The 22082-nt window shown below is 39.3% G+C and overlaps 1 protein-coding gene across 1 annotated transcript; it reads right to left on the reverse strand.

Annotated features, from left to right (window-relative positions):
• Positions 1-1121: 1121 nt before the first annotated feature.
• On the reverse strand, positions 1122-21126 carry LOC134309742 (serum paraoxonase/arylesterase 2-like). The gene is made up of 9 exons (XM_062991001.1): positions 21002-21126; positions 16872-16942; positions 10946-11001; positions 10198-10360; positions 6163-6289; positions 5852-6052; positions 4423-4504; positions 4193-4321; positions 1122-2911 (listed from the first exon to the last, which is right to left on the reverse strand). The coding sequence occupies exons 1-9, from the start codon at positions 21076-21078 to the stop codon at positions 2750-2752; spliced, it is 1068 nt and encodes a 355-aa protein (XP_062847071.1). The 5' UTR covers positions 21079-21126; the 3' UTR covers positions 1122-2749.
• Between the last annotated feature and the right edge of the window lie 956 nt (positions 21127-22082).

Genomic DNA, 22082 nt, shown 5'->3' on the forward strand with positions numbered 1-22082 from the left:
GTGAGGAAAAACTCCAGAGGCCTGAAAAAAGCCCTGACCTCCACTCCATTAAACACCTTTACAATTCATTTTAATTTGGTTGCACAGCCTCATAAACACTTTTGTGAGTCAGCATAGCTTCAAAATCTTGCCTTTCCAAAAGAGTAGAGGCTGTTGTAGCCACTAAGGGGCTGTCCGCATTTTGGCCAAATAAATAATAATAATAATAAGTTACACTTATATAGCGCCTTTCACAAAACCCAAGGTCGCTTTACATACAAAATTAACAAAAATAGCAATCACACCAAACTAGCATGGGAGGAAGGGAAACAGTGTCGAGAAAAGAGATGGGTTTTTAGTAAAGTTTTACATTTAGATAGAGAAGTAGTACAGTAGAACGTAGAGATGATGGAAGAGAGTTCCAAAGCGAAGGGGCAGAAACACTGAAAGATCGGCCACCCGTGGTGCTCAGTCTGAACCTGGGAACCACTAGGAGACCGGCATCTGATGACCATAGGTTACGGGAGGGATTGTAGAATTTTAGGAGGTCTGAAAGATAAACAGGACCCAAACCATGGAGTGCCTTATAGGCAGTGGTGTATAAAGTACCTGAAGGCCATACCTGAGTAAAAGTACAAGTCTCTTACCAGAAATTTACTTAGATAGAAGTAAAAGTCACCTTTTAAAATATTACTTGAGTAAAAGTCTAAAAGTATCTGATGTTTAATGTACTTAAGTATTAAAAGTAATTTGATATTAAATGTACTTAAGTATTAAAAGTAGAAGTAAAAGTAAATGCTGTTAGTATAAACTGAAGCGGTCATTTAGAAAAATATAAGATTGTTCTTTTAAGCCTGTAAACCACCTTAACAATTAACCTGTTTTCTTCCTTCCATCTGAACATGATCTGTGCCAATTTGTGATTATAAACAGCTGTTCACATCACCTATTTGAAATCACGTCATTATTTAGTTGTTTTTTAACCTTATTACGAGGACTAAATTGCCCAGTACCAACTTTTTTAAGAATGTGTTGTAGCTTAAAATGCATGTATGTGTATGTTAAGAATGAAGTTGACCAGACAAAACATGAAATATTTTGGGTTCATAAAAGATGGAATAAGAGTCGATGTAAATGTAAAAAACACTGCATCTATTTTATTTGCATTTTCTATACTGTTCCATTTTTTTTTTATTTGGGTAGTACATTCAAGTTATATAGATACAGTATATCCCAATAACCAAAAACAACTGAATTTTGGCAGAATTAATTTAAAAGCAAAACTCAAGCAAGTTTAACAAAACGTGTGGCACTTTTAACCCTTTAATGATCTGCTCAAGCAATAGTTTAAATCTAAATAGCTGGGTAAAATAAGCTGTATTTAAATAATCTTTTTTGGGCTGTATCTACTCCCTGGTTGGCGTGTGTTAAACTTAAAAAATATTGGTATTCTTACTTTAAGTAAACACCATTTCTAACTTATGTGTCAACCTGAAGCAGCAGCTGAAAAATCATCCATGTTCTTGTTGAGAGCATTAAAGGGTTAAAGACGTGCATGTTCCTCAGCACCATGAATCTTTCCTCTGTCAGTGTAATACAGAAGTTATCTGAGGAAATATTTGTCTGTAGGGGAGTTTTTAAAAATGATGGGACACATCATGTCTGCACTGAATTAATTACAAACAAATGTAGTGAAACGTTTTATTTGTGGTTCGAATGTAATCGGTAGCTTGATACCTGAACAATGTTAATGCTAATAATAATAATAATAAAAACAATGGTTCTGTGGCTTTACTTTGTTTATCATTCCTAACTTACATCAGTGTGTAGGACGGGGAGATTCTGAAATGACGATTATTCCGTATCTTTGAGTGAACGATGCGCTTTTAGAAAACGTTTGCATCTGCGCATTAATGTGTTTAACCGCTGATGTAATTTACAAGCGCAGATTTGCCAAACCTGCTGCAGTCTGTCATACATCTGACATCATTTAGCTAAAAAATTCTTGTCGTTTTATTTTGTAGTAACGAGTAACGAGTAAAAGTACACAATTTCTTTAGGAAATGTAGTGGAGTAAAAGTGAAAGTAAAATTTTTTTTTTATACTCCAGTAAAGTACAGATACTCCAAAAAACTACTTAAGTACTGTAACGAAGTATTATTACACAACACTGCTTATAGGTGAGAAGTAAGATTTTGTACTGTATGCACATGGTAATGGGCAGCCAGTGAAGCTGCTCCAGGACTGGGGTGATGTGATCAGACTTCTTTGTATGGGTTAAGAGCCGTGCAGCAGAATTCTGGACTATTTGCAAGGGGCGTATTGATTTAGAGGGAAGCCCATGGAGCAAATAATTGCAATAGTCCAGCCGAGAAGTCACAAAAGCATGGACCAGCATCTCAGCTACCGTAGAGGACAGTAAAGGGCGGATGCGAGCAATGTTGAGGAGATGGAAGAGTGCAGACCTGGATAGAGATTTTATGTGCGGTTCAAAACACAGAAGGGGATCGAACAGAACACCGAGATTGCGGACAGTGACTGAGGGTGTGATTATGATGTCATTTATAGAAAGGAGAGAGAGAGTAGACAGTAGACTTTGTACCAGTAATTAGAAACTGTTTTCTGAGCATTCAGTAAAAGAAAATTAGCCTGAAGTCAGCAGTTTAGTTTATTAAGACACCTTGTTAGTAAATAGTAAATCACACAGCATTCTGAGAAGATACAATGAATTATCTAAAGTATTTTTGTGATCAGTGTTTGGGTGAATGTTTTACTCAAGGTCACACATCAGAGCTTTGTGATAAACACTTCCTATGAGGAGTTTCCCTCTGAAAGGTGTTGCCACTGAAGATGCTAGGAGCACACTGCCATCATCTGCATACACCTGAGTCACCACTGGCTTGTCAGAGTGGATGTTCTGAACCCGAATCACCTACAACAAACAAACAAATGCCATATACACACTGCCTTGAAAAAGTATGTGCCCCCTTATTGTTTTCTTCTATAGAATTATTTTTTTATTCACTAAGAAAAAAGTAATCTATTATTAACTGGCCCTCTTGCTTAATAAGCTAATTCTGTTTATGCATTTTTCCCTTGATCTCCCAATATAGTCATATCCAATTACCCAGATATATCACTCCTCACCGTTGCAGATCCCTAGCCTGACCGATAACGACTGTACCTAACACACACCCCCTATGACACATATAGTAGCCAACTGCTTTTATTAAACTGGCTGACGTGGGTTTTATGCAGAGAGCAGTATTGCATTCGGATAGTCACACACTGATCTCTATTATTCCCCGTCTTTGTGCATGTCTTTTTGACCAGCCAGCAGAGGCACAATGCAGCAGTAAGAAAGAATCCCTTTGACCAACCCACCTGACAGACACAGCTTATCATGTATGTGAAGGCATCTTGATGGCCAATTTAATTGATAAGTTCGAATTATTGAGTAATATAAAATAAACTGGGACTGGGATCTCAAACTCATCGGCTCGAATCTCTGCTCTGCTACCGGCAACCTGGGAGCCTACATGAACAACAATTGGCTTGTTGTTCAAGGGTTGGCGTCGGAGAGGATTCCTCATAACTAGGGCCCTACTAAATTCACGGGAAAATGTGCTACGCATATGAAAAATTTTAAATTGCTAAACCCAAACCCTAACTTTTGACCTGGGAAACTGCTCATTTCATGGTCCGTGGCCGTGAATTAGGTAGGACCTTACTGATATCTGATGCAATTACGACCTCTGCTGGCTGATTGATGGCGTCTGCACAGAGACAAGGGATAATGGGGATCAGGGTGTGTCTCTCCATAAACAAACGCTGATCCACATATGAACTCGCCTCGTGCAGGTGAAAAGATGCAGTCGGCTACTGCACACATGTTGGAGGGGGCGTGTGTTAGTCATGACTCTCAGAGTGGAGGTCTGCATCAGTAGATAGGAAGCGCAATGCAATTGGGTAATTGGATACGACTAGATTGGGAGGAGAACTGGAGGGAAAATGCAATAAATAAATAGATAAACAAATAAACCATGTTTCATCATGACTGTGCCACTGTGCACAAAATGCAAGTGTCCTCAGTTTTTCGAATTAGGGTTTTATTTTTACACTGACAACATGAAGACATTTAAAACATCATAACTCTCTTTTTTTCTATGAAACATGCATTTTTATAAGAAACATACAACACACACATACAAACCTCTGAGCCAGGTGGATCATTCACATTTTGTAGAAAGAATTTGATTCCATTTGGGTGGCAACCCATCCACAGGTCCCCAGTTTTACTTTCCACTTCAATGTTGTCACAGAGGGAGCCTACAGCAACTTCCTGCTCAAAAAGTATAAAAAAGAAATCTCATTACACATACAATTTATGTTAGCAACTTTCTTTTATGTAAATTCATGTAGAGCATCCAGTTTAATGCGCACCTTCACACGAGACAGCGAGTTGTTCGTCTGAATCTCCAGCACCACAATTTGGTGATGCATTAAATCTGACACATATAAATGCCTGTTACAAAGACAGATAGATGTATTAAATAATGTATGGTTAAATAAGTCTTTATTACATTAGAACTGTGATTTTCAGCCTGAAAGCCCAATCTGAGATGGTGTGTCCCTTAATACTAGGGCTGCCACTAACGACTATTTTTCTATCGATTAATCCATTGACTATTTTATCGATTAGTCGATTAATCTAAATGATTAATTTTCCTCCAAAAAATTTAATTCAGAATCTCATTTAAGCTTCTTTTATTTTAACAACAAACAGTATGGCATAATAATATGGCACAAAACTAAATGTAAACAGGGTTTATGTCCATATTATCAAATTCTCAAGTGTTCCATATTAAACAAAGTGCAACAGTGTCTGGACAAAATACGACTTAGGTCATTCATGCAGCTAGTAGTGCTGAAGGAAATCATATGAACGGTTATATGAATGGTAACATTGTAGAAATTAAAAAGGATAATTAATAAACATAAACATAGTTTTTAAAACAATGCATTGACTTAAAATATTGACGTCGACGTCATCAACTAAGTCGACCAATCGCGGCAGCCCTACTTAATACTATATAGTATGTAACTTTTTTTTGCATTCAACTCCTTTTACTCCTAATTTGGGCATATCCAATTTCCCAACTGCATTTCCCACCAGTATCAAATACTGAGTTTTGCACTACTATCTGTGAACGTAACACTCTTGCAGGCACCTCAACCAGCCAGCAGACCCCACAGTTTTAACAACAGTGAGAAACCTGTTCCACCACCCCAACTCAGACCGCCAACAGTGTCCGTGTAGGTCCCTGGCATGTGTAACTATCATTTGAAGTGCACCGTTTAGACGGACTATATAGTTGTTTTAAATGCTGTCCGATTCATACCAAGCTTGTTTCCTGCCTAATGAGTCTTTGTTTTTACCCACCTTTAAGTGGGTGTCATTGAGGGCTTTTGACTTTCGTGTTTTGAATATAGACCAGGTAGTTTCTGATTAAAAGAATAGTAACTAAACTAAATGAAAATTAAGTGTACATCTGACATCCAAGAACACAGACAACTGACTAAATGGAAGTCATGTAGTCATGCTCTAACATCTAAAAGACAGCCTTCCCAAAATATTGTCAGAAAGGAGGACCATCACCATAATAATGTTCTCAGAATGAAATCTTTAACACATAAGGCACATAAGTATGGTATTTTCAAGGAACCAAATGATTTTGATTATGTGCTAAAACACACTGGCTGCTTAGTCATTTCTGTACGACCTTAGTTGCTGCCACCCTAGTTAATTATTCAACCAATAAAATCCATTCTTCATAAATCAAACAGATCAAACAAAAATTCAATGACTTGCCTTTTGTCAGGGGAAACGTTAATGCCATTGGCATTAAAAAATCCTGTGGCCACAACTCTGACTTCCTCAGGACTGTAGTAAACCACATCACACCAGGCTAGAGAAAACAGCACCTCCAGAAGCTGGAGTCTCTCACCAATGAAGTAGTGATCATTAGTGGCATAGAAATTCTCCACTCCCACAGCTACGATGTCATTCATACTAAAGCAATACAATTAACACAAAAGCAAACAATCTATAAAGTTTAAAAAAAATTATTAATACACTGTGGCATGTATTAAAGAAAGACGGCTCTGTTAGAGTTGACATACTTATGTAGCAGTTCATGCTTTATAGTCTTTATGTGCACAAGAGTGAGGTCCTCTTCAACAAATCGAAAAATCTCCACCTGGCAGTTGTTATGGGGATGATTCAACACAAATAAATACCTGCAGCCATCTGTAACAAAAAGAGCAGAGTGAAAAGTCTGGCTATGATACACCGATCAGGCATCATTTTATGACCCCCATCCTAATATTGTGTTGGTCCCACTTTTGCCGCCAAAACAGCCCTGACCTGTCGAGGCATGGACTCCACTAGACCCCTGAGGGTGTGCTGTGGTATCTGGCACCAATATGTTAGCAGCAGATCCTTTAACTCCTGCAAGTTGCATCGGACTTGTTTGACCAGCACATCCTACAGATGCTCGACTGGATTGAGATCTGGAGAATTTGGAGGACAAGTCAACACCTCAAACTCGTTGTTGTGCTCTTCAAACCATTCCTGAACCATTTTTGCTTTGTGGCAGGGCGCATTATCCTGCTTAAAGAGGCCACAGTCATCAGGGAATACCGTTTCCATGAAAGGATGTACATGGTCTGCAACAATGCTTAGGTAGGTGGTATGTGTCAAAATAACATCCACATGGATGGCAGGACCCAAGGTTTCCCAGCAGAACATTGCCCAAAGCTTCACACTGCCTCCGCTTGCCTTCTTCCCATAGTGCATCCTGGTGCCATGTGTTCCCCAGGTAAGTGACGCACACGCACCCGGCCATCCACGTGATGTAAAAAAAAACGTGATTCATCAGACCAGGCCACCTTCTTCCATTGCAATGCTCACGTGCCCATTGTTGGTGCTTTCGGTGGTAGACAGGGGTCAGCATGGGCACCCTGACTGGTCTGAGGCTATGCAGCCCCATACACATTAGAGCCAGCATTAACTTCCTCATGGTTGTACCTTTAATTAATGTGCAATCTTCAATTCCTAAGACATGGCTGACTATGTAAATGTATTGCCCACAGCACTTCTGAGACTTAAGCTGTTTTTATAGCACACAGAGTGGCCACTTCCATAACCCCAAAAAGGAGGGAATGACAGTGGGTAGTTAGGATAGTGTCTACAGCACACAAAATTTAAACCTTAATTAATATAATTGTGACGCATCCAAATGAACTAGAAAACTCACCACATTTGAGATACTTGCGATACTTCAGTACAAAAAAGCATAAAATTAATCTTTCCTACTCTTAGAAATTAAAGGGTGGTGAGCCGACCACTTGTAGCTGTACGTTGTTTTTCATTTTGGCATGTTAACTATTCACAAATAGTTATAAAACCTTAATAATTAACTAGCATTTTAGTGCTGGATGTTCCGCAATAAACTGGTGACGACCTCACGGAAAGTGTTGGCTGTAAACCAATGAAATACAAGTAATTTCTTTTGACATGTTCATAAGTCAAAGACAGGCAACTTAATTATGATTGTTACAAGCATCCGGTTAGCTTCCAAATTAGGCATTGCGCTGGACTGCGGAAAAGAAGATATAAAACAAGTCTGTCCGCCCTAAACCAGACGTATGTGGCGCTCAGGTGGAGCAGCGGTAAAACACGCTAGCACACCAGAGCTGAGATTTCGAACACATCTTTTCGAATCTCAGCTCTGCCATCTGGCAAGCTGGGCGCCTACATGAAGAACGATTGGCTGTTGTTCACACAGGGTGGGAAGCAAGACCAGGGCTCCTCAAAACTGATGCAGTTGTGACCTCTGCTGCTCAAAAAACACCCTAACCCTACAGTACAAAACAGCATCTAAATTGAATAGCAGGATCATTTTAAATTTCCAGTTTGCCCTGCTGTGGCTGTTATAGTTTTTAGTCTTTAGTCTTAGTTTCAAATCTTTTGCATTTGAGTTTTAAATGCTTGTGGTGCTTGTATTGTCTCTCTGTAGTGGTGATTCTGTTTGACCAATTAATGGTCTGCACTGTTTCTCGTTCCACCTATACAGCCTACTTTGCTAAGAGTTCCTGGTCATGAAGGGTGACCAAATTTAGCATGCGTACTTAGGTACATTGTGAGTCACTTGGCAATTGAAAGAATACACATATGTAAAAGCATACTGTATTGTGCAGTGGAAAATGGGAATACAATTTTGAGATTAAACTTGTACCACTGTACATGGCTACCTGTGGATATTCATTGTTGTTTTAGAGATACTTTAACACAATACACTGGCCATAACAATTTGGCCCTTATCAAAATCACTAATCACCACATGCACAATTGTTATGAAATGGGCACTGGCATGCACATTTCTGTTTAGGAAACATTTGGGTCTTAATCAGGGCTCTAGACTAACTTTTTGCACTGGTTGCACTGGTGCGCCTAACTTTTTTTCTTAGGTGCACCAGCACAAAAGTTAGGTGCACCCTAATTTTCGACCGCATCGCATTTAACACCGCAGTTTTACAGGTTCACTTTTTTTTCGCTGTCCATATAGGCAATATTGACTTGTAAATGATTAACTAACAATATGGTCAACATGGCCTCGTCTGATGATCTGTTTGCTGCTGCCTGCCGCTGAAAGGCAGTGGGGAGAGGGGACACTTGGGCAGTGCATTTATTGGGGCACGTAATGTGTTTTATAGATGCATTGTGCTTTTCAGCCTTTCAATTCGAAATGTATTAGAACCAGTCTCAAATACACTATTGCCGGCCATGGTCTTCCCATGCTCTTTACAGTTAATATACTGTAGTAATTATACAGTTAATACAGTTAATTATAGTATTATAGACTAATTATAGTACACTATTATAAAAATTATAACAATAATAATAGAGTAAATGTGTGTATGTATGTGTGTCTATCTATTTATATGTGTGTGTATATTTAAAATTATATGTATATATATATTTGTGTGTGTGTGTGTGTGTGTGTGTGTATGGGGCTCTAGAGTGTTAGAGTGTAATCTTAAATACAGTGCATTATATTATCGGCTTTACTGGATCTTTTACACAGATTCCCAAAATCACTTGCGGTGCACTTACTGCGGTACACTTATTCTAATATTTCACTGTCTTTTAGTTATTTTTATATTTTACTTAACGAAAATATTGTGGTGTTTTTACTTTCGCTATCGCCGCACTTTACCGCTAGCATTAGCCTATTGCTACTAGAGGGTCGGCTCACCACTGTCCGGGATGTTACAGGTCTCTTGCTGTGTGGGAATAAAAGCACACGACAAGGTAGACTTCACTGTCTAGCTCCAGAAACCGAACTTTAATGCTGGGACTGTCCGGCGAGTCTCATATACAAAACTAAACCAACTGAACGTCGAAACGCACATGTATAAACCTGATGCTGCATTCTGATTGGCTGAGCTGAATGTCGCTCACATATCGCCGCTACAATATTGTCCCGCCCTTCACTGTCTCTGATTGGTTTAGACCATGATTTGGGCCTGATGTGTGTCTGTTGTACCACAGGGAGACTTTCAGAGTAGCGGAGACTTTTTTCCCCTTGAACGGCTGGTCATACCGGTGCGACCTCAGATTTTTTTTAGTCGCACCATTGAGAAATTAGGTCGCATGTGCGACCAAATTGGTCGCACTCTAGAGCCCTGTTAATGTTTTGGCTTATCAGTGTACCGTAGAAATATTATAAACTGTTCATTTGAAACATTCCCTAGCCCATGTAATTAGTAAAAAAGCCTGAGCCCATGATGATGTAAAGCTCATTTAAACTGGATGACAAAGGCTTGGGTTTTCTTCCCAACTAAAAGAAAAATACTATTTACTGATCCATGTACATTTAAACGAGTACAAATAAATTAGCCCATTATAATCACTAGATGCCCATGCCACAAAGGTAATCAAACTTCGTACACCAACAATTGAAAAACTAATCTGCTATATGTATGTATAGTTTGCCCTGCAGATTTTTAGAAAACCCCATGATAAACTAAAAAACAGAAACAACTAAAATTAAATTGGAAAAAAAAAACATTGAAACCCTAACATTACTATATGAATGTAAATATCTGCCCCTATGTGAATAACGTTCATAATTATGTTAAAAATCCACATACCCGCTTCATTTGTATAAAGACTTATTCCATGTGGACCAAAAGAATCTGCATCAAAATCCCCCTTGATGCGAAGTTCTGTAGGATCTGTTCCAGTAAGCAGATTTAGCACAAGGATCTTTCCAGGAGCATCGGTGTACCGGGGAATACCTGGGTACTTCACACCCTGGATTTGAAAAGAGCACAATAACACAAATAAATCTATTAATATTACAAATGATCCAACTGCATTAAACTGCACATTTTATTTAGAAGTATTTATTTATTTGGTTTTTAACGTCATGTAATCGGTAGATACACATTAAATAAGATTCATCAGTTTACAAACACAGTCATGGACAATTTTGTATCTCCAATTCACCTCACTTGCATGTCTTCGGACTGTGGGAGGAAACCAGAGCTCCCAGACGAAACCCACACAGACACGGGGAGAACATACAAACTCCACATAGAAAGTACCCAGACCTCCCCACCTGAGGATCAAACCTAGGACCTTTTATGCTGTTAGGTGACAGTGCTTATGACGCTTCACTAACTTTATCAGTAATGACTGCAACTAAACACTTTATTCAATTTGATATTAGTCTTCATTGTTGTGGACGTGTTTCAGACTAGTGTTCTTTGCAGAACTGCACACAATTCTAGGTTTTCAGTAGCTACATGAATATGACTGTGACCTTCTAACAACACTAAAAATGAACTTTACTAAACAAGACTGGTCTTTATCAGCGATATGAGAAGAAAAACATACAGTGCTTATGAAGGCCAGTCTATCTTCAAGTACGGTGATGTCCTCAGACCCAATGTCTGCATAAACACACAAGGACACAAAGCTTTGTAGTGATACAGATCAATGACTGTGCTTCTGGCCAGTCGGCTATTTTGTTCATGCCACAGTATAAATGAATGACTCTGCTAATCACTTTACAGTATAATAAGAAAGGGCTTTGAATACACAGATTACCATCTGAGACTGTTTAAAACACAAAAGCGCTAAGTGGAACGCTTTCCTTCGCGTATGAGCATGGAAACTGAATCACTGAGTCAATGAGTCAGAAACAACTCTTTTCAGACGAATTATTCATTGCAATCGAATTGGAAAACTGTGCTCTTATCTATGGTAAAGATTCATTCGTTTTGCTCACTATGTGGGCAAAACAACTCCGGTTCAAAAGATTCAGATGTATAAACTTCGAGAGAGCTTCGAATTCAGATTCTGGGCGGAATTTCAAGTTCTCTTATCATTGGTTGCTGGATAATTGACAGATATTCATTTTGCAATGATAGCAAATCATGATCAAATATTCATAGGGATTTTTTTCAATACTCATTTATTTGAAGTAAAAGGACAGTATAAATGTGATTGTGAGATTCTGCTGGTTTGTTTAATATACAGTGGGGAAAATAAGTATTTGATCCCCTGCTGATTTTGTAAGTTTACCCCCTTACAAAGACTTGAACAGTCTATAATTTTTATGGAAGGTTTATTTTAATAGAGAGAGACAGAATATCAACAAAAAATCCAGAAAAAAAAACTTTAAATAAAAGTTATCAATTAATTTGTATTTAATTAAGGGAAATAAGTATTTGATCCCCTACCAACCAGCAAGAATTCTGACCCCCACAGACCGGTTATGTGCCCATGAGGCACACAAATTTGTCCTGTCCCTGTATAAAAGACTCCTGTCACAGAATCAGTTTCTTCCATTCAAATCTCTCGACCACCATGGGCAAGACCAAAGAGCTATCAAAGGACGTCAGGAACAAGATTGTAGACCTGCACAAGGCTGGAATGGGCTACAAGACCATCAGCAAGAAGCTTGGTGAGAAAGAGACCACTGTTGGCACGATAATTCGAAAATGAAAGAAATACAAGATCACAGTCAATCGCCCTCGCTCTGGAGCTCCATGCAAGATCTCACCTGGTGGGGTAAGAATGATTCTGAGAAAGGTGAGGTCAGTCCAGAATTACACGGGAGGAGCTTGTCAATGATCTCAAGGGAGCTAGGAGCACAGTCACCAAGAAAACCATTAGTAACACACTTCGCCGTAATGGATTGAGATCCTGCAGTGCCCGCAAAGTCCCTTTGCTCAAGAAGGCTCATGTACAGGCCCGTCTGAAGTTTGCCAATGAACACCTGAATGATTCAGAGAAAGCTTGGGAGAATGTGATATGGTCAGATGAGAACAAAATTGAGCTCTTTGGCATCAACTCCACTCACCGTGTTTGGAGGCAGAGAAATGCCCGGTGGGGATGGTGTTCTTGGGGTCATATCCAGCATTTCTCTGCTCCCAGCTCCCTTGAGATCATTGACAAGCTCCTCCCGTGTAATTCTGGGCTGACCTCACCTTTCTCAGAATCATTCTTACCCCACCAGGTGAGATCTTGTATGGAGCTCCAGAGTGAGGGTGATTGACTGTGATCTTCTATTTCTTCCATTTTCGAATTATCGCACCAACAGTGGTCTCTTTCTCACCAAGCTTCTTGCTGATGGTCTTGTAGCCCATTCCAGCCTTGTGCAGGTCTACAATCTTGTCCCTGACGTCCTTTGATAGCTCTTTGGTCTTGCTCATGGTGGTCGAGAGATTTGAATGGAAGAAACTGATTCTGTTACAGGAGTCTTTTATACAGGGACAGGACAAATTTGTGTGCCTCATGGGCACATAACCGGTCTGTGGGGGTCAGAATTCTTGCTGGTTGGTAGGGGATCAAATACTTATTTCCCTTAATTAAATACAAATTAATTTATAACTTTTATTTAATGTTTTTTTTTCTGGATTTTTTGTTGATATTCTGTCTCTCTCTGTTAAAATAAACCTTCCATAAAATTATAGACTGTTCAAGTCTTTGTAAGGGGGTAAACTTACAAAATCAGCAGGGGATCAAATACTTATTTTCCTCACTGTAAATGTTGTCAATATGAATACAAATACAGCCTGTAATAATACAAAAAACACTCTAATTAGTCAGAATTGCTCAGAACTACAATGTTTTGTGTTTTTAAGAGAACTTATAAACATTATAAGGTAAAATACGGGTAGTGGCCTGCCATTGTACTTTAAGTTTACATTATATCGTATCGTATATCACCACTTCTCAAAAGCATATCGAAAGTTGTTTTAGCCATATTGCCCAGCCCTACTGGAAGTGATGCTTAATGTAATGTACATTTAGTAACATTTGTACCTTAAATTTCCTTACTATCTGCAAAACAAAGTTGTTTTTAAAATAAACTTTTTAAAAGTGTTCTTATATATCGCTAGTGAATATCGTTATCGCAAAAATATCCCAAAATATCGTGATATTATTTAAAGGCCATATCACACAAAAAAAAAAAAACACACACACAGTAGGGGGTGTGTTCGAAAACCTAGTGCACTCTCTACATAGACGCTTACATCATCCTATGCGCACTCCCGAGAAGTATGGCGAACAAAATGTAAATAAATTATTACGGAATTTAATTTTTTTTAAATGTGTACAAGTGTTTTTATTTGCAAATTCGGGCTTGTCAGTGACAATTCAACCGTTTTAGGAAGATGTTAGTTGATATGCTAGCGCGTTGTGCCACCTCATCCCATTGGTTTGAATGGCAGGATGCTAAATGTGTTAGCTTAGTAAGTGAAACCAATTTAATCTCTAAGTAGTGCGTTCGAATAACCTGAGTTATAAATCTATTTAAGCAATAGAACACGAGCCGAAGGCGAGTGCCGTAGATCATCACAGTCGTGATGTTATTTGCGATAACACACGACCTCAAGTGTTCTATTGCTTTTATACAACAGTTTTTACAAAATAAAGAAAGAAAATAAATCAAAGAAGCCCTGAATTTCAAAATAAATATGCTTTAATATTGACAATACCTTCCGCCAAAAAGTAGTTCCACAACGAATATAAAGTTTAACACTACAAAGCAGACATCCCAAGTTGCAAAAACTCATTTTAGGGAGGTAAGAACAACAAGAAGAAGAAGGCAAGAACCTCTGAAGGGAAAAAAAGAAATAAAAAAACCTCTCTCACACACACCAAAGGATTATGGATGATAACAGAACTCTTAGGAGCTGCTAACTGGGCTATTACACTAACTGTTCGCGTCACAAACACATTAATGTTCCCTACATAGTGCACTAGATTGTGTATCAGATCGCGGATTTATGTTCCCTACATAGTGCACTAGATTGTGTATCATATCGCGGATTTATGTTCCCTACATAATGCACTAGATTGTGTATCATATCGCGGATTTATGTTCCCTACATAGTGCACTAGATTGTGTATCAGATCGCGGATTTATGTTCCCTACATAGTGCACTAGATTGTGTATCAGATCGCGAATTTATGTTCCCTACATAGTGCGCTAGATTGTATATCAGATAACGGATTTAAAACGTGATCGGGACTAAAGTGTGTGTCGCCTGCATGTGCGTTTGTGTGCATGAAGCTTGTCATTACTGGCAACGCGTCAGCGTTGTATAAGTATTATACAACAGGTAGTTCCGACCTTACAATCTGATTGGTTGAGAAGCGTTCTAACTGTGCTGATATTCGTGATAACAGCACGGCCTTTTCACACCACAACTGTATTACTCCGCTGACGCGTTGCCAGTAACGACAAGCTTCATGCACACAAATGCGCACGCAGGCGACACAGAATTTTTCCAGATCGCGATTTAAATCCGTTATCTGATATACAATCTAGCGCACTGTGTAGGGAACATAAATCAATTGTCTAATTCACTATCTAGTGCACTATGTAGGGAACATAAATCCGTGATCTGATACACAATCTAGTGCACTATGTAGGGAACATTAATGTGTTTGTAACGCGAACAGTTAGCTTAATAGCCCAGTTAACAGCTCCTTAAAGTTCTGTTATCATCCATAATCCTCTGGTGTGTGCAAGAGGTTTTTTATTTCTTTTTTCCCTTCGGAGGTTCTTGCCTTTTTCTTCTTGTTGTTCTTACCTCCCTGAAATGAGTTTTTGCAACTTGGGATGTCTGCTTTGTAGTGTTAAACTTTATATTCGTTGTGGAACTACTTTTTGGCGGAAGGTATTGTCAATATTAAAGCATATTTATTTTGAAATTCAGGGCTTCTTTGATTTATTTTCTTTCTTTATTTTGTAAAAACTGTTGTATAAAAGCAATAGAACACTTGAGGTCGTGTGTTATCGCGAATAACATCATGGCTGTGATGATCTACGGCACTCGCCTTCGGCTTGTGCCTGCGACTGAATCACAGCCGTGATGTTGTTCGCGATAACACACTCCCTCTTGTGTTCTATTGCTTAATTAGAATCATCTCTACTGAGGCAGCTGCCTATGCAGACAGTAAGAGAGCAAAGGTAGCTCACTAGGTTTTGGAACACACCCAGGGTTGTTAGGAGAATGTAAAGAGGTTATGCTTGCACATTATTTAAAGTGAGAGTTATTTGTGAGCTTTTTTTAAAAAGGATATAGCTAACTAAGATGTCTATTTTGTTTTAATTATTGTTATAATTTTTGTTGTGCTTGCACAGTTCAGTCCCTTAAAAGAATATTTAAAAGTAACCATTATTTGCACAATGTAATAATTATAGGTGGTGCTGTTACTATTTTTGCACTTGCAGTCTTTTAAAATAAAATGCAAAAAAATAAATTTGTTACTTTTTTTACTCAATGGCATTATACAAAAACAAACAAAAAAAATCAAAATCGGAATCGAGAATTGGTAATAAATTTGAAAATAATCGAGATTAAATTTTTTTGCAATATCGCCCAGCCCTAAATGAAAATTACACAAACACAACTATGAAAATTCGTGTTCTCAGGACCCAGATGATTACAGAGTGTTTTGTTTAACAGGAAAATATGATCACAGTGGTAAAGATGTCTCAACTTTTTTTGGAATATTTTGTAGCCATCAAATCAAATATGGATGTATGCAAACATAACAATAAGGACAAAACAAAAAGTTTTTTGAAATGTGCCATAATTATTGAGACCTCAATAATAATTGAGAACGTTCTTACCGGTAGATTACCGATTACATTTTATGTATCAAAGTTCAATTCATGACAGAAACGGTAGTTACTCATTACACAAGGTTCATTAGTTATAGGTTATTAGGTTATATCCAACACAGTCATGGACAATTTAGTGTCTCCAATTCACCTCACTTGAATGTCTTGAATGGACTGTGGGAGGAAACCGGAGCACCCAAAGTAAACCCACGTGGACACGGGGAGAACATGCAAACTCCACACAGAAAGGACCCGGACCGCCCCACCTGGGGATCAAACCCAGGGCCTTCTTGCTGTGAGACGACAGTGCTACCCACTTAGCCATAGTGCCGCCTGCCACAAATTTGTAGGAATATAATTTATTTTATATAGTTGTTTCTATACACCTGCACCTAAAATTAATAATTAACTAATTTTTTTATATCCTTTTGGCAAGACAGTGTATGTAAGGACTATAAAACTAAGTGACTTGACAAAATTTTCACTGTTCATTTTATGTGCAATAACTCTTTAATTTAATTACACAGAATAGGCAATAAAATATTAGCACAGGCTCAGTGGATTAAACATTAGATTAGGTTTTAATCGGTGAATAAACTGGAAATCCTGCTGGTCTAAGAACATTCAGAGGAACTTTAATGGTCTTTTGTAAATCTAAGATATTTGAATACTTACTTATGTCCTTTATTAGTTGACAGTTGGGAAGGTGATTTGGGGTGATTTCTCTAAAAACCAACAGTGTATCCCTGCAAGAAAAAAACAACCTTTTAACAACCTTTTAATGCATGGTTTGACAAGTTAAGTGTAAAGAAACATCAGTGGCCTGCACAAGGTTCTAACCTAATGAAAACCAATTGGAATGTGAAGGAGGAATTGTTTGTGGCAAGTGGGGGCTTACAGTGGGGCCAAAAAGTATTTAGTCAGCCACTGATTGTGCAGGTTCTCCTACTTAGAAAGATGAGAGAGGTCTGTAATTTTCATCATAGGTACACTTCAACTATGAGAGACAAAATTAGAAAAAAAAAATTCCAGGAAATCACATTGTAGGATTTTTAAAGAATTTATTTGTAAATTATGGTGGAAAATAAGTATTTGGTCAATAACAAAAGTTCAACTCAATACTTTGTAACATAACCTTTGTTGGCAATGACAGAGGTCAAACGTTTCCTGTAAGTCTTCACCAGGTTTGCACACACTGTAGCTGGTATTTTGGCCCATTCCTCCATGCAGATCTCCTCTAGAGCAGTGATGTTTTGGGGCTGTTGCTGGGCAACACGGACTCCACAAATTTTCTGACTGGCTAGGCCACTCCAGGACCTTGAAATGCTTTTTACGGAGCCACTCCTTCGTTGCCCGAGCGGTGTGTTTGGGATCATTGTCATGCTGGAAGACCCAGCCACGTTCCATCTTCATTGCTCTCACTGATGGAAGGAGGTTTTGGCTTAAAATCTCACGATACATGGCCCCGTTCATTCTTCCCATAACACGGATCAGTCACCCTGTCCCCTTTGCAGAAAAACAGCCCCAAAGCATGATGTTTCCACCCCCATGCTTCACAGTAGGTATGGTGTTCTTGGGTTTTTCTTATTCCTCCAAACACGACGAGTTGAGTTTTTACCAAAAAGTTCCATTTTGGTTTCATCTGACCACATGATATTCTCCCAATCCTCTTCTGGATCATCCATATGCTCTCTGGCAAACTTCAGACGGGCCTGGACATGTACTGGCTTAAGCAGGGGGACACGCCTGGCACTGCAGGATTTGAGTCCCTCTCGGCGTAGTGTGTTTACTGATGGTAGCCTTTGTTACTTTGGTCCCAGCTCTCTGCAGGTCATTCATCAGGTCCCTCCGTGTAGTTCTGGGATTTTTGCTCACCATTCTCATGATCATTTTGACCCCACGGGATGAGATCTTGACCCCAAGGGAGATTATCAATGGTCATGTATGTCTTCCATTTTCTTACAATTGCTCCCACAGTTGATTTATTCACACAAACCTGCTTGCCTATTGTATATTTACTCTTCCCAGCCTGGTGCAGGTCTACAATTGTCTTCCTGGTGTCCTTCGACAGCTCTTTGATCTTGGCCATGGTTGAGTTTGGAGTCTGACTGTTTGAGGCTGTGGACAGGTGTCTTTTATACAGATAACGAGGTCAAACAGGTGCCATTAATACAGGTAACGAGTGGAGGACAGAAGAGCTTCTTAAAGAAGAAGTTACAGGTCTGTGAGAGCCAGAAATCTTGCTTGTTTGTTATTGACCAAATACTTATTTTCCACCATAATTTACGAATAAATTCTTAAAAAATCCTACAATGTGATTTCCTGGATTTTTTTTTCTCATTTTGTCTCTCATAGTTGAAGTGTACCTATGATGAAAATTACAGACCTCTCTCATCTTTCTAAGTAGGAGAACTTGCACAATCAGTGGCTGACTAAATACTTTTTGACCCCACTGTATATACCATATATAACCAATCAGCCATAACATTAAAACCACCTTATTGTTTGTACACTCACTGTCCATTTTATCAGCTCCACTTACCATATAGAATCACTTTGTAGTTTTACAATTACTGACTGTAGTCCATCTGTTTCTCTGCATGCTTTGTTAGCCCGCTCTCATGTTGTTCTTCAATGGTCAGGACCCCCACAAGACCACCACAGAGTAGGTATTATTTGGGTGGTGGATCTTTCTCAGCCCTGCAGTGACAATGGCATGGTGGTGCTGAGGGAGTTTTTAAATACTGTGTCCACTCACTGTCCACTCTATTAGAAACTCCTACCTAGTTGGTCCACCAAAGTCAGAGACGATCGCTCATCTGTTGCTGCTGTTTGAGTTGGTCATCTTTGAGATCTTAATCAGTGGTCACAGGACGCTGCCCACTGGGCGCTGTTGGCTGGATATCTTTAGGTTGGTGGACTATTCTCAGTCCAGCAGTGACAGTGAGGTGTTAAAAACTCCATCAGCATTGCTGTGTCTTATCCACTCATACCAGCACAACACACACGAACACACCACCACCATGTCAGTGTCAATGCAGTGTTCTGAATGATCCACCACCCAAATAACACCTACTCTGTAGTGTCCTGGGAGAGTCCTGACCATTGAAGAACAGCATGAAAGGGGGCAAACAAAGCATGCAGAGAAACAGATGGACTACAGTCAGTAATTGTAGAACTACAAAAAGCTTCTATATGGTAAGTGGAGCCGATAAAATGGACAGTGTGTGTAGAAACAAAAAGGTGGTTTTAATGTTATGGCTGATCGGTGAATATGTGTGGGTGTGTGTGTGGTCTTTAACCTTCAGAACTACAGGGGTTGGACAATGAAACTGAAACACCTGGTTTTAGACCACAATAATTTATTAGTATGGTGTAGGGCCTCCTTTTGCGGCCAATACAGCGTCAATTCGTCTTGGAAATGACATATACAAGTCCTGCACAGTGGTCAGAGGGATTTTAAGCCATTCTTCTTGCAGGATAGTGGCCAGGTCACTACGTGATGCTGGTGGAGGAAAACGTTTCCTGACTCGCTTCTCCAAAACACCCCAAAGTGGCTCAATAATATTTAGATCTGGGGACTGTGCAGGCCATGTGCAGGCCACTGTGCTTTCATGTTCATCAAACCAATCTTTCACCAGTCTTGCTGTGTGTATTGGTGCATTGTCATCCTGATACACGGCACCGCCTTCAGGATACAATGTTTGAACCATTGGATGCACATGGTCCTCCAGAATGGTTCGGTAGTCCTTGGCAGTGACGCGCCCATCTAGCACAAGTATTGGGCCAAGGGAATGCCATGATATGGCAGCCCAAACCATCACTGATCCACCCCCATGCTTCACTCTGGGCATGCAACAGTCTGGGTGGTACGCTTCTTTGGGGCTTCTCCACACCGTAACTCTCCCGGATGTGGGGAAAACAGTAAAGGTGGACTCATCAGAGAACAATACATGTTTCACATTGTCCACAGCCCAAGATTTGCGCTCCTTGCACCATTGAAACCGACGTTTGGCATTGGCACGAGTGACCAAAGGTTTGGCTATAGCAGCCCGGCCGTGTATATTGACCCTGTGGAGCTCCCGACGGACAGTTCTGGTAGAAACAGGAGAGTTGAGGTGCACATTTAATTCTGCCGTGATTTGGGCAGCCGTGGTTTTATGTTTTTTGGATACAATCCGGGTTAGCACCCGAACATCCCTTTCAGACAGCTTCCTCTTGCGTCCACAGTTAATCCTGTTGGATGTGGTTTGTCCTTCTTGGTGGTATGCTGACATTACCCTGGATACCGTGGCTCTTGATACATCACAAAGACTTGCTGTCTTGGTCACAGATGCGCCAGCAAGACGTGCACCAACAATTTGTCCTCTTTTGAACTCTGGTATGTCACCCATAATGTTGTGTGCATTGCAATATTTTGAGCAAAACTGTGCTCTTACCCTGCTAATTGAACCTTCACACTCTGCTCTTACTGGTGCAATGTGCAATTAATGAAGATTGGCCACCAGACTGGTCCAATTTAGCCATGAAACCTCCCACACTAAAATGACAGGTGTTTTCAGTTTCATTGTCCAACCCCTGTACTTCACATGTCGAAGTACAGCAGAAAACATTCACTCTTTGAACACAACAATAACAAGCTTAATGTTAATTCTGACACTCTCTGCGTTATATCGCATAGAATATACTGTATCATATACCAAGCAATGTACTAAAAAACAAAATAAACAGAATACTTAGGTAACCACATGTCAGTTGCTCAAGTTACCCAAAGGATTCACTTAAAAATACAAAAATACACCAACCTTAGCGCAGTATATCGTTCTCCTATCCACACTGCTAAAAACACAACCACCAGCGAGAGCAGCATTAATTTCACCATGTTTGTGTGTTAGGATAGGTAGTTGCGTGCTGTTTACAAAATGACGACGTCTTGGCACTCAAACCTGTACGCTGTGCTTCACTTCAATTATTCGAATCGACACACGAATGATTCGTTTTAGTGAATCGAGTTATTATGATTCCTTGACTATCAAGTGGCGTAACTAGGAGCTCATGGGTGCAAAAACCAATTTTGGGCTAAATTTGGCTTAATTAACGCGATTAACGCGTTAAAATTTTAATCGCGATTAAAAAGATTAAAATTTGTTTGTGCCACGTAAATATTTGTCTCTGTGGTAATGAACTGTATTTCAGATGAATTAGGATGTAAAGCGCATGAACTGTACACAGAACTTTACAAACACTGCTGTTAAATGGATCACACTGGACTGTTTATAGCAGTATGTCCAAAGTCCGGGGTATTCTGTCGACACCGGATCGGATTTTATACGGCCCGCATCTTCTGTTTTAAACTGCATTACTTGTTGTGACCCGCCAGCACAGTCAAACAGGAAAAAGTTATAAATTATCGTCGCTGTCCGATGAAAAACTACTTTTAGCGGTTTTCACTATTTTTACGTGTTGATAAACAGATGAATGAAATCACGCAATCTTTGTCACGAGTATTTTCATTGGCTGCTATAGCTGTCCATCAAAACCGTGTAGCTCCGCCTCCCTTCCCTCAGGTACTGTTTGAGACAGAAGTGAAACTGCGTGATGTTTCATCTCTACAGTTTATTCAGGTTATTCTATCACATGGCTATAAACATGATTTACATTTGTGATGTTTGTAGTTTTTTTTTAAACATTTGTATCTGATATTTATATGGACTAAGCGTTTACATGGACTGTATTAACACTTTTTATAGCTACAGTCAATAACTTCTATATAATGTCTGGTAACTTGATTGTTTTAGGTATTTATAGGTGTTTAAATGGTAATTTATAACAATATTTCCCAGTCATTTTTCTGCACAACACAGTATTAAAAGCTTTTCTTAATAG

The sequence above is a fragment of the Trichomycterus rosablanca genome, chromosome 3, assembly GCF_030014385.1.
Source record: "Trichomycterus rosablanca isolate fTriRos1 chromosome 3, fTriRos1.hap1, whole genome shotgun sequence".
In the NCBI taxonomy this organism is placed as follows: Eukaryota; Metazoa; Chordata; class Actinopteri; order Siluriformes; family Trichomycteridae; genus Trichomycterus; species Trichomycterus rosablanca.

Bases quoted from the DNA above. Each gene is read 5' to 3' on its own strand.
- LOC134309742 (XM_062991001.1), bottom strand. From the start codon at position 21,078: ATGGTGAAATTAATGCTGCTCTCGCTGGTGGTTGTGTTTTTAGCAGTG. The intron at 4,505-5,851 runs GCAAGTCATTGA...TCTTTGTAACAG, and splicing joins AACGTTTCCCCTGACAAAAG to GCATTTATATGTGTCAGATT. The intron at 2,912-4,192 runs GTTTGTATGTGT...TGTTTGTTGTAG, and splicing joins ATGATCCACCTGGCTCAGAG to GTGATTCGGGTTCAGAACAT.